Source organism: Nuphar pumila, chromosome 6 (genome assembly GCF_984573655.1).
Source record: "Nuphar pumila chromosome 6, dmNupPumi1.hap1.1, whole genome shotgun sequence".
Lineage (NCBI taxonomy): Eukaryota > Viridiplantae > Streptophyta > Magnoliopsida > Nymphaeales > Nymphaeaceae > Nuphar > Nuphar pumila.
The window spans coordinates 122,905,530-122,919,724 of record NC_143254.1 but is presented as its reverse complement, the minus strand read 5'-3'; the positions used below and the strand labels follow the sequence as shown (position 1 = coordinate 122,919,724).

The following is a 14,195-nucleotide window of genomic DNA, read 5'->3' as shown; positions in this document are numbered from 1 at the left end:
GCCGGAAAACCCACTGAAAACAGGTACGGGTCTTCTTGGAAACGGGGTGAGGGATCGAATAGGGGTTTGATTCCGTGTATGGTTTCGAGAGGAGAAAACTCGGGGGTTTCGGTAGTGACGACATTCGATTTGGGGGCTTTGCTGTCAACCCCATTTCGGAACCCTAGTTAATGGTTGGGGGTCTATTTTTCAGATAAGGGTTTCCGATTTGGGGATTTTCAGTTTTCTTTTCGATTTGAGGGGGGATTATCTTTCGATTTCTTGGACATCCAAATACGCTATGGGATTTCGGATTTCCTTTATGAAGGGGATGAGCGATTTCGATTTTTCTCATATACGGAGGGTTTCTTGTTTGTGCAATTCTTTTGACTTCTAATTGGTATATGGCATGCGTATGAATGAGGAGATTTAGATCATTTATCGTAATTTCTTTTCTTTCTCTTTTTGGTATGAAAGAACAGTACTGTGCAAGTCAATCTAACGGGTTCTTTTTGGTTGATTGAAATCTTGGGTTTCTTTTGGCTAATATGAAATTGTTATTTCTGAATCATGAGTATTGTATTCCTAAATTGAATACATGATTCCAGAATATGGATTTCTTTACATTTCCTGGTTACATTCGGATATTGCATTCTCCAATAGGGATATTTATGCAGGTAAGATGTGTTAAAAAGAGGTCATGTGATATCGTGTTTAGACTGGGTAATTAGGACTCAGAAATTGGTTTCACATGCTGTTTTGTAATATTGTACAGTAATATGCCATACATGAGGACCGACCCATTTGGTACACAAGATTATCCTTGTGTACAACCTGTATACTTGACAGTATAAGGTCCAGTACAGAGGTGGTATGAAACTCTGGAAACCTTAACTTAGGTTACCACCAGATTTACAACTGAACTCTTATTTTAAATCTTTACTTCAGCCTGCTGGGAACACATAGACAATAGAACACGATGAATGCCCAGGGCACATGCTCCATGTGTCTACGGTCCAGTTATGTATAACTATGTGGATTTAGAACCTGTTCGAAAGGAAGGATAGGTAAATCTGAAATCCAATACACGACTTCCAGATGAAGTTTGCTTTTGTTGTTTCCCTTTTTTAGCATTGTATTCTTGAATAGAAGTCCAGGTGTTTATTTACAATGTTGTGTATCGGTTTGCCATGGAGGTTTATGCTTTCACTTGACTGTTATGAATTAGGTTTAATGAAAATATGTTCCAGATTTTAATAAATGTTGTGTATGATATAAGTTTTGATATGAATAAAGGGAAATCTGGGAACATATACACACCTATATATAGGTGTCAAGAACAGGTTGGAATGTTATTTCAAAGAAGGTTATGTAATTGTTATTGTTATGTTTATGGTACTCATGAGTGTGAGCATGATTCAGTTATTGGTAATTCTTCTTGGGCATGTGTAATAACCCAAAATTTTGAGTAATTTTATGCATTTTGGATCCAAGATCCATTACCGGATCCAAAAGAATATATATATAATAAAAATATTTGGATAATTGGGGTTGGACCCAAATAGATCCAACCTGTGGATCCACCATCCACTTCTGAATTGGATCCACGTTTATTTTGGATCCAACGCTAAAGAACTAACCCTGATCCACACAATGGTGGATCAGGCATAGCGGGTCGCAGAGTTCGGACCCGAACCCGGACCCGGACCCGACCGAGTATTATAAAAACTTAAAGACAAAGAATTGTGCCTAGGGCACGATTCTTGACAAGACACAAGAAAGGGGGGAAAGTTACGAAGAGCGTAACCTACTCCCTCCGATTTTCTCAGGAGGGAGGGGGTTTTCAGCTCGTTAAAGAGGGGGTGGAGGGGAGTCTTGCCTTTCATCCTGTCCTCAATCGCCTGAGTTTTTCTCTAGGAATTTTGCGCACGCCGACAGAGTCGCCAACGTCAGGGAGTTCCGACCACCTGTTGCTGCTACCGCCAGCCGTCTCCAATCGTCGGCCACCTCCTGCGTTTTCTTCCGCATGAAAGAGGTAGGGAATCTTTAACTTTTCTTGATTAGGTCATGGATTGGATGTGGTTGTGACTGGGTCTATCAAAGGGGGGGGGAAGAAAGAAATACTCGTTGTGCCTGCTGCCGAGATCCCCTCTGAAATCTCAGTTGCCGGTGAACTCGAATCCGGTAGATGTGGGTCCCAGCAGCCTTGGTGTTTAGGGTACATTGTTTGTTTTTATTTTCTTTATTTTCTGGTAATCAGTGGGTCGAACACGGAGTTAAAGGATTCTTTCTAATTTTTTTTATCAAGGAGGGGAAATTTCGGTAGACAGGAGAGAAAACCCCGAATCAACAGAAATTTGGGGGTTTCTTGTTGTAGATTCAGGGTTTGTTTTTGTTTGATCTGTTTGGGGTATCAGGTAACTCAGAAATTGGAGGGTTCGGTAGATATGATCGATTGAGAGGCTTGGTATTGGATTTCAGTTGTTGTAAGAAGTTAATGTTGTGATTAGTGAAGGATATGTTATTGCCTATGTCACAGGGATTCGGCTAGCAGGGTGCCGCACCCGCATCGACGCGACTCGACGCGGGTGCGGGTTCGGGTGCGGCACCGGGTGCGGTCAACCCGATCCTGGGTGCGTTGACCGCACTCAGGATCATTTAGGTCCATTTGTTTTTTGGATTTTTTTTTTAAAAAAAAATGCCCTATGAAATGGGCTGCGAATTTGAATTTTTTTTTAAAAAAAAATCTGTTGTCAGGGCTGACAGCAGCTGTCTGTCATGGCTGACAGCAGCTGTCTGTCATGGCTGACAGGCAGCTGCTGTCTGTCTTTAAAAAAAATTTGCTGTCAGGGCTGACAGCAACTGTCTGTCAGGGCTGACAGACAACTGTTGTCTGTCAGCAGCTGACAGGCAGCTGCTGACAGCAGAAAAACCTGCGGGGAAACCCCGACCCCCTTATATATATATATATATATATATATATATATATATATATATATATATATATATATTACATTTTTGCCCCTGCCGCACCCCCGCACCCGGGTTTTTTGGAAGTGCCGAATCCCCGCACCCGCACCCGCACCCATGTGACATAGGTTATTGCTTATGACATAAATAATTATTGTATTTTATGATATTCATGTTTCTAACCAGGGTCTTTCTCGTCGGTATTTTGTCATTGATATCCATAATACTGCATTTTGCAAACTGCACCGAGGTTGGAATATTGGTTTGGAGTTGTACTGGTTATTTTATTGCCTCTGTTGCCCATAGTTTTCTGTGGATGTGAACATTGTTAGTTTTTTTTTCAAAGAAGTGGAATACAAGCTCTGTTTTCTGTAAAGTGTATCTTCATATTGGCGTTTCGTTTTTCTTGCTATATGAAAGATATTCATGCCGATTCAGTCCAAGAAATTGTTGAATTATTACTGGGTTATTTTCTGTGAAACAGAGCATGCATAATATAGGTTGCGGGGTAGCCGAACTGCGTTGGAAATTCATGTATTTCTTTTAGGCATAGGGTACCAAATCATGTTATTATTATTGTATGTGGTACTACATTTCTCTTGTTTTCAAAACTCGGTTAAAGAGGGTATTCTGTTTTATATGAATTTGCACATGGATCTGATGCTACTGCCAACTATGAGAATACTCGGTGTTCATGAGAAGCTGCATATTAACTTGATGACATTGTGGTTGGACACTTAGTAGGCACTCAAACACATGCTAGGCTGCATCTCAACTTGATATTTAATACGTTTCTGGCTATTCAAATAAATATTCAGTTGTGCACAAAAATAGATATATATAAACTACCCAGCACCATATATTGTTATTGTTATCATTGATTAGGCTGCAATGTATCATATACAGCTCATCAACAGCCTGCTTAGAAACAGAGTAAGTATTCATGGGGTTTACTATTTAACTGTGCATAAGACTGATATGTGTATAAACTGGTTATAACACCATTATGATTACATGGTATTATTCTCAAATGAATCATTGGGTTTACATAACACATAGGTACCCAATGCAGGTACTTGAGGCTGATAAATTGTGTACAATGGAAAGTAGACATGACAAGAGAACTTAAACTCAATGGTTGTGTGCTTGACTAGTTTAAAGGCACCGGAGCACTCTGAGTGGGTTATGAAATCAATATGAAAAATGATGGGATTGTTTATACACCTTGGTAAAACGACTACGGTTGGGATCTACTGCTATGACAGTAGAAGGAAGTTGGGAAATGCCCTGAACTTCGGGAAAATGATTAACTAATGAAACCAGTTTTTGAGGCTTACCTTGGAGAGGGTAGGTGGTACAAAACTTTGAGGACTTGTGTTGTGTTTCGAGCGTGAAGCGGCTCGTTGGTCCCCGTCCTCGGAGTTAGGGACCAGGACTACCTATGTGTCCTAGGTGGTAGTTTCATGTCTTCTGCAGAAGTTAGGGATGCATCCTGTCTTGAGTTGAGCCCTTGGGAGATTCTCTCGGCTATTAGTCGCTTCCTTGGGAATTCAATCTCAGTTAGAATGTTCGGGTTAATAAAATACTCTTGAATAATATACCCCCGAACGTTCTCTTCTGAGATGGTCACCTGTGCCCGTGTGTACCCGCGGGGTAAGATAATTTAAACACAATTTTAGAGCAGTTAGGTATCACAGTGAGTGGAAATACTGGAGATATGTGTTTATGTTCTTTAACATGCTTTATATTTTGAGTTTGTGACGATATAAAATTGTGAAATGTGTAGATATGAGGTAGTTGAAGAATTATCTGAGAGTTGTACATGTTTTTGTTGTGACTGTTGCAATACCCATTCACTTGCTTATTAATGTTGAACACGATGCTTTACCTGCTCAGTTATGGTTGTTGGATAACTATTTACATGCTCACGTATATGAGTGTTGGTTTTTATGGCATAAACTGCTTATTTGTTTAGACATATGTTAAGAATCACCTTTGGCACCCACATCACGTGCTAGATTCATGATATACCTGCATTAAAAGTTACAATTTTCCTACTTAGACGTGGTAGTCTAATTCCTGTAATTTTTACCATTTTCAGGTAAACGAGTAGACTTATGAGCGGTTGTAGGATGAGACATTGATTCGAGATTATTGATTTACTGTTCCAGTGATTCCTTGGGTTTATGGTAATTTAAATGTTCATATCATAATAAAATGAAATACTTGTGTTGAGTTTCCTCTCAAATGTAATATTCTGAAATACTTAACCCAATATTGGTTATTCTTTCCGCTGTTATAAAAAAAAACCACATAAATCTGGGTTAAAATTTCGGGGCGTTACAAATGGTATCAGAGCATTGGAACACTAAATTAAAGATCGCGGTCGTGCCACACCCTACAAGCGCTCTGTAAGTATAAATCTATTTTGTTTTATTATTGGTCGTGTTACTGGTACTTTTTATTATGATGCTTATATTAGCATATAGGTGATTTCACGCCTACATAGTTTCATATTGTAGATGATTGCATTATAGATGATTGTCTAAAGGAATCTATTATAATGGCATAGCATGATTGATGTGTGTATCATAAATATTCGACTAAATCTCTTAGTAGACATGTGTGTGTGTGTTTCACGTCGAAATCATTGATTGTGATATGGTGTCAGAGTTATCAAAGCACATGAAATGACGAAATAATTTGAATGTCTTAGAAGCATATGTGATTTGAATCCTGTGTGCATAACTCGAACTACGTAGAAGTTACGTATCTTGAGGTTAGTTAATCCTTGGTATATACGGGATCACAAGATCAAGCAAAAAGACTTCCAGAAGGCCAGGAACTAATTTGAATAGTCGAATATTGTTTGTTGATATTACATACCATCGTAGGGAATAAAAACTAGAAAGTTTCCGAAGTTGGTGGAGAGGCAAGCAAGGAAGAAGTGATGGTTAAGATAGAAAACCTTGTAGACACAGTGAATCTGTGGGTGCCTTTTTAATAAAAAAGTGTGATTCTGATCTAACGGTATTTTTGTGTACTACAATAAAACTGTTACTATTTTATTGTACCTATTGTACCTTAGTGTAATGCATGAAAAAGTGACAAATAAAGAATGTGTGAATACTTGAAATGCATACACTAACATTAATGGCTGGATAATAAGGACTAGAAATACAGAATATCAACATAATCTAATAAGCAGCACCAACAAAATAAAATCAAAGTGACTTGAAATGATTTAGATAAGTTGAGAAGAAGAGTGCCCAACAAAGACAGAAAGGGACAGTAAGTACAACATGAAGGACTGAAGTGTGGCACATGATGTAGCCTTAGAAAGGAGTAAATGTAAAGATCAAACTCATAAAACTAATCCCATTTAGATGGCATGAACTGATGATGATGACCATGCAACATGTCCTTACAAGATGAAGATTTTATAGAAGCACTATGGTAAATTGCATAGACTAAGTTGCTACTCAAAAAAGATAGTATAGGTCACTATCTGAAAAGAAGTGACTCATGCAAAAGTCCAAGAAAAATGACAGATCAGTCATCAGATGAGTTGGTAGCTGCATGTAGTTGCCTTCGGAAATAGGAATATGTAGCTTCATGACTATTCAAAATTGAAAGAAAAAGAGGAGAAAGAATGTCATCTTGTAGAGAAAGACAAACAATACTATTTTTTGGCCAAACACATAAATCATGAAAACATTCAACACTTACAAAATATCATTTCCTTCCATGCATCTTATGACAAAGAATTGAATTTGACAGAAGATTGATAAAAAAGAAAAACACAAAGTAGCATAATTCACCACAAAACTAGAAAGCCTTCAATTAGAAGCAGAAGAAAATGAAGAACATACAGATGAAGGCCTGCAACCATTGACCGACCCACTAAAAATTTCACCAGCTTGAGTAGATTCAGTAATTGAACTACCGATAGCTAACTGATCATCACTTCCCTTGCTTAAAGATCTTATGTACTTGAAATTGCTTTCTGGATCAGGAAGACTCAGTGCACCAGAAGGTGGCAAGTCCTTTCGGGAGATTTCACTTTCAAGAAATAGTGGAGAACTCTCACGTAACACATCCAGCTTCTGAGGCAAATGAAAAGAGTAAAACTAAATAAGAGCATTTAATATGAATAATCAAGAACGAACACAGAAAAGAGAGAGAGAGAGAGAGAGTTTAAGCCACATCTATTTTGCAAAAGCAATGGCTCAAATGTTAATGACATTCGAATTTGTGTAGTTTACACACACATATTATCAAGACAAAGTCACGTGTTACACTCAACAGCCAACAAATGGTGAAAGAGAAACATGCACACAATAGAAAAGTAATGAAAGCTCAAACAATATTTTAGCAATCAATATGAATGCACTAAACTAGAAGAATTAACATATCCACAGCTTAGATAAGTCAAAATTTCATGGTTAGAATTATCTATAACGAAACAAAAACAATCATTCCAGTACCACATAACCACTAAAACAACATATATGATAAACATGTCAATATTCCCAGCCAGCATATATGATGTGAATGTAGATGTATCCATTTTGCATTGACATGTCCGCTGTTTACTTTTCTAAAGTGGACTTTTATCAAAGTTCCTAGTGTATATAGAAACCAGTTGAACTATATCTAGTGAATCCACCTTTCAAACCAGGTTCTGTAGAATATCAGAGAAACCTTGGGCTAGTTGGTGGATGATATATTCTGTGGATTCCGGTGCCTAATTTGTTAACACTGTCATAAGCAGAACCAAAATTCTCTGTTTATTGGACTTCCATATCTCAGAAATGCTCCAAAGTTGGTAAGGCATGCCTCAAATGATTTTATTGGAAGCAGCTGGAATGAAACAAGCAGAAGTGTGAACACCCCAAATTTTTCAAAATTTTGTGAATATTCCCCCTTTTGTCCCTGGCCCCATTTTCTGAGAAAATTAAGTCGATTTCAATCTAAATTTTAGTTATTCTTTAGATTTTCTGGAATAAACTCCATTTTATATATCTGACTCGATCTGAGACATGATTATCCAAATTTCAAATCAAAATTACAAAAATACCAAAAATAATTTTCAAAAGGCTCAAACAGTCCATCCGGTGTCGATTTGGATCCACTGCTCTGTATTTCTCGATTCGAGGTTAAAAACTTGAATATTTTCTCAAAACCTGGATCCATACCCGTTTTATAAAGAAATTTTTAAAATTCGAACCCGATTTATCAAAAAACTCCTCTTATAAATATTTCTCAAAAATACAGAAATTACTTTTAAATCTCTCATTTTGCCTAGATTTTAGAATTTTATTCCAAAATAACAAAAAAAAAGTAGAAAATATGAAGAAAACACAATATATATATATAAGTTGGAGAAAATGCGAAAAATCTCGGTTTAAAAGTCGTTGAAAACTGTTTGTAGTGAGAGCCACATTTATGAAAATCCTTTTTTGAAGAGCCCGCTTTTTGAAAAAATTGAGAAATTCTGCAACGACTTCTCCCCCGATCACAATTTCTCTCTCTCTCTCTCCCTCGCTCTCCCTTCTCCCGCACTCTCTCCCTCTGGAAGCCTCCATCACCTTAAACCCCTACGATCGGCTCCTCTTCATCTCCACTGTTAGATCACCCTTCCTCAGCCTCATCATCCTCCACCTCCTCTTTCCCAAACGGCTTCTCCTCCCGCTCTCTCTCTCTCCCCCTGGAGCTATCTCGAACCCTCCATCGCCAACCGTCTGCTTCTTTCCCCCCTCGTCCGTCGATCCCCAACGGCATCCGCCCCTTCCCGATCCTTCTTCTCCCTCTTTAAAAAGAGGGGCACACAAGGGAAGCAATCCATACAGCTTCACCCCAGCACCCCTATTCTTCGTCTGCATCCGTTATTCACCTGACCATGTTCCTCTTCTCTTTCACACTTTTCTCAATCCATCTCCTTCTCCATCGACTGAAGGAAGTCAACTCTTCTCCCTGTGAGATCGCCTCTCCACCGAATCGTGTTCCACCCCTCCACCCAGCTTTTTTCTCCCGATCCAGCTTCTGCCTCTCCAGGAGAATCGACCTCACCCTGTAGCGGCAGATAAAAATCGAGTCCTCTTCCTCTAAATTAAGGCCGGCTACGGAAAGCAATTCATCAAGTAAGGAGGCGCAAGAAAGAGATCCCCCTCAAGGTGATCTGGTTCAGGTAAGATTTCCTCTGCTATTTGCTTATCCATCTCATCCTTCATCTCTATTTCACTTCACGGTCTTTGAATTTCGGTTTATCTTGTAAATTCCTTGTGATTTATCGTCAATTTTGTTGCATTTTATCATGATCGTAATATTTCTGCTATTTTCTTTGCCCCTTCTTCTGGTTTTAGTTTGATTTCCTTTCTCTTTTCCTTTAGCAATTTTCCCAGCGAAAGTTTACGTTCGGTTGTAACGTAAACATACGCTTCTCAAGTTCCGTTGCAAGCATACGTTTATGCCTTGCCATGGCATAAACGCGAGCTTATAGCCTTTGAATTTCATCATAACTCGCATTTATGCTCTGCTATAGCGTAAACGAGTGTTTTCAGCTTTTTATTATTATTATTATTATTTATTTATTATTTTAATCCTCATCGCTTTCGCTTTCGCTTTCCTTCGGATCCCCTCTTCCTCCTCTTTACATTTTGCTTTGGGTTCTCTGGAGGAAGTCTTTTTTTTTCTCTTTTATTTTCCCTGTTTAATTATCTCTTTGAAAGCACTATTGTGGTGTCAGTTTGCTTATGACAAACACTGATCCACATATATCGTGCAATATCAAATGGAATTCTCAGTTTCCTACATCCTCTTTCTGTTGTTTCGAATTTTTCTTTTCTTTGATATATGATTTCTTATTCCCATCGAATATTATCTTTTCAGACTCGATCTTAAATCTTCTGAATTTTCATTACAATTCACGGTCATGCCTTGCTGGGGTATGAGTTTATGTTTTTCATGTCCTTAAACTTTCAATTTACCGTTTATATTGGAATCTCTTTTGATTTGTTGTTGATTCCATTTATTATTGTTCTTTTTTTTTCGTTGTTTTGATGATATCTCATTCATTGTTGTGTATGATATCTTCTTTATTCTAAATTGCATCATACGGCACTACCTGCCACAATTGTGCTTTGTTTCATCCAATCTAATTGGATAGTCGTCACAGGTATCACGTCCCCTTCATTTCATGGGTTTAGTATATTTGCTAATACCATTCGCCCTGTTAATTTCTGTTTTAGTACTTAGTATCTTAGTTTTGCTATTTCCTATGTGCCTTTTAGTTTCGTGTATTCTTATTTATACTAAGTTTGATGAGATACCTCACCTGGTAAGTCTCCTTTTAGTTTATGAAGCATCCCATTTAAATGCTCAAGTAACCAACTCTGAACCACCATCCAACGTATCTGGTTCAACTCCTACATTCACCGTTATATTCCACTCCTTACCAGCATCCAGTAAATTCCTGTGCATCGCTACAACTTATTTCATTGTAAAGCATCAACTTATATCCACCAATACAATAGCACATCATGCCATAAGTTAAATTTCTGCAAAGGGCACTATTCATGACACTTTTTCGCAGCACAAGCCCCTTTACAGTTCCTATTTCAGAGTCAAGTTTACCTGTTTATGTTGGAATATTGGTTTAGATACGAGAAGTATTATTTGAAGGGTTCATGTGCAAACTCCTATGACTTGATCCATATGGTTATTATGATTGGGAACCCTCCCCTTTTTGTGGTACGGGTTATGCATTTTGCAGAATGATTCAGTTATACTACTGATCGCGTTCTTATTTCTGGAGCTTGCCGGGTCATGATGGGAGGTTCTAACTGTTATCAAATGGTTACTATAGGTGGCTCATAACCAGGGAAAAGATAATTGTACCAGGTATTCCATAGGCTCGAGATCTGATCGATCTTCTTGAGTTCATTCTAGATATAAGACTGGGAAATATTTTACTGAAATAAATGCTTGGTGATGTCAGTATGAGCCATATGCGAAATATATGAGGCAACAGTATGGGAAAATGCAATCCGTGAGAAATTTATTTGAGATTAATTTTTTTTGTGTGTGTTGTCATCACCTGCATTTTATGTTCCTTTATATGTTATTTGGTTAGTTCTTTCTAAAGAGCTTGGCTAATGACAAGAATTTTGAGCTAATGTTCATCCATCCCTCATATAGTGTTGTAGTTTACAACAGAGATGCAGCTAGTTTTGTTTAGAATAAAGGCTAAATTTTGCTCATTTTTCTTCCCCGTTTCAAAAAAAAAAAAAAGAGAAAAGAAAAGAGGTGCACAGAAAATATGCACGTATGTTGGGTTTCAATTCAATTTTGTAACTTTTATTTGCTTTCATTTGATTATATCATCACCTCAACCATATTTCCATAGCATCTGTTTCATTCACCATCGGCCTTTCACCACCTGTAGCCCTTCCTGCATATATCAAAGCGGATTTAGACCCTCATGTTCAGCTACATTGCATCTGCTCATTGTCAGAAATATCCACCTGCAAGGGTTAGAGATGAGGTAAAGAGAGAAGAGAGACAAGAGAGGAGTCGGCGGCAATAGGGTTTTCCCTCTTTTCCTTGTTATTTATAAGTGTTGTACAGGGTATAACATTACACAAGTAATAAGATAAATTACAAACATGCCACCGCCCACGCATCCCAAGATGGATCCTTGGAATGTGGTGCGGGTTGGATCCATGATCCAAAACTAACAGCCTCCCTCAAGTTGAGTATGGTCTTTGATCATGCTCAACTTGCCTTTGAGTGTCCAAAACTGATGAGTGGATAATCCCTTGGTAAAGATGTCAGCAACTTGCATATCTGACCGAACATATGCAGGTTCAATTTCTTTTTCTTCCACCTTTTGCCTAACAAAATGTTGATCGATCTCGATATGCTTCGTGCGACAATGAAGGATGGGATTGAATGCAATATTAATAGCACTCTGATTATCGCAAAGAAGCACAGAGGACGAGATCGGTTCTTGTAATTCTTGCAGTAGATGTCTCACCCAGGTAACATCGGTTGTTCCTGCTGCCATTGCACGATATTCTGCTTCAGTACTAGATCGCGTCACTGCCTTTTGCTTCTTGCTACTCCATGTTACAATATTATTTCCGATAAGAATGCAATACCCCGAAACTGATTTGCGCTCGTCATGATCACCAACCCAGTCCGCGTCTGTGTATGTGAATAGTTGATGCCCTGACATATAAGTTGTGTCCTTGGTGTACATCAAGCCATCTTCAATCGTACCCTTTAAATACCGAAGGATCCTTTTTACTCCTTCCATATGTATATTTGTAGGAGCATGCATAAACTGTGAAGCCTGATTGACAGAGTATGCTATGTCAGGCCTAGTGAATGTTAAGTATTGTAACATCCCTACAACTCGACGATACAAAGTAGGATCATGATAAGTAGTGCCTTCTTTAGCACTTAGCTTATGATTTAGAAGGCAAGGTGTGCTAATTGGTTTACAATTCTCCATCCCTATAGCAAGTAAAATATCAATGGTGTACTTATGTTGGCTCAATGTAATAGTCTCATGTCGACTATCAACTTCCACACCCAAAAAATATCGCAAGGGACCCAAGTCTTTCATCTTGAATTTAGCCATCAACATAGACTTAACCCAAGATATGTGAACCTCATCACTCCCGGTAATAATGATGTCATCAACATATATAAGCACCCAAACAATAGCTGAATCACTTTTGAATATGAACAATGAATGATCTAGAACACTTTTAGTGAACCCATGATGCTGGATCTCCGTGGAAAAACTCTCAAACCAAGATCGAGAAGCTTGTTTCAAGCCATAAAGAGAGCGTCGAAGTTTACATACCCAATTGGATGAATGATGCATACTATAACCAGGCGGCTTCTCCATGTAAACTTCTTCCTTTAGTTCACCATGCAGAAAAGCATTTTTAACATCAAGTTGACTGAGTGACCATCCATGTTGTAACGCCAATGCAATGATAATCCTGACGGTGCCAAATTTTACTATTGGGATGAACGTTTCATCGTAGTCCTGCCCATACTGCTGTGTGAAGCCTCGTGCAACCAGACAAGCTTTATAGCGCTCAACACTGCCATCCGGTTTGTGCTTGATCTTGTACACCCATTTGGACCCTACAACATTCTTGTTATCTGGCCTTGGTACAATTTCCCATGTATTGCATTCAAGCAATGCTTCCATTTCCTCATTCATCGCCTCTACCCAGGCACAGGAATGTACAGCATCATGAAAGGAGAAAGGTTTTGTTTCTTTGGACACTCTGGTTAGAAATGTTTGAAAATCCAAAGAGAAATTGTTATAACTTACCCAACGATCTATAGGATGTCTAATCCGAGTGGAACGTTGTAGAGGAGTCTCATCATTGACTGGATGAGCTCTACGAGAATAAACAAGACCAGAAAAACATGAGGATGTTGTTGTAGGAGGAATGTCTTCCATATGCGGTTCCACATCGAAAGTATAGGGTTCATTGTCTGTCAATAAAGATGAATCCTCATAAGGCAACGAGTCATATAAAAATGAGTCACTGAGCCAAGGATCATAACTGTCCTGTGTATCTATGGAAGACGAACCCAGAGTGTCAAAATTTTCATCATCAAAAACAACATTTCTAGATACCCGAATTTTGCCTGTACGAGGATCATAACACCTGTATCCCTTATAGTCATCTGCATACCCAAGAAACTTGCACTGTACAGCTCTGTCTTGAAACTTATTTCTCAATGAATGATCAATGTGAACATAACATACACAACCAAAAGAATGTAGTTCTTCATATGATGGATGACAATTATAAAGAACAAAGTATGGAGAATTATCTTCAAGGATGGTCATGGGCAACCTGTTGATAACGTAAACAGTTGTATGAAAAGCCTCGGTCCAAAGAGAGAAGGGAATACCCACAGTGTGGGTCATGCTCAAGGTTGTTTCAACAATATGCTTGTGTTTTCTCTCAGCTACTAAATTTTGTTGAGGGGTATGAGGGCAAGAAATGTTACGTGTAATGCCATGCTCCTTCAAATATTCACTAAAATCATGGGATATGTATTCTCCCCCCCCCCATCACACTGGAAATATACAACATTGGTATTGAATTGGTTTTGGACTAATGCATGAAACTGTTTGAACAACTTGAAAACTTCATGTTTGTTTTTCATGAAGTAAATCCAACTAAATCGAGTGTAAGAATCAAGAA

The 14,195-nt window shown here is 38.4% G+C and overlaps 1 protein-coding gene across 2 annotated transcripts in view; it reads right to left on the bottom strand.

Moving 5' to 3' along the window:
* Positions 1 to 14,195, bottom strand: part of LOC149836001 (kinesin-like protein KIN-7D, mitochondrial) — a 79,711-nt gene that overhangs the window by 26,706 nt on the left and 38,810 nt on the right. For both annotated transcript variants that reach the window (XM_090008906.1, XM_090008907.1), the window contains exon 16: positions 6,822 to 7,055. In XM_090008906.1, the coding sequence (XP_089865032.1) occupies positions 6,822 to 7,055 (234 nt within the window). The remainder of the gene's footprint in view (positions 1 to 6,821; positions 7,056 to 14,195) is intronic.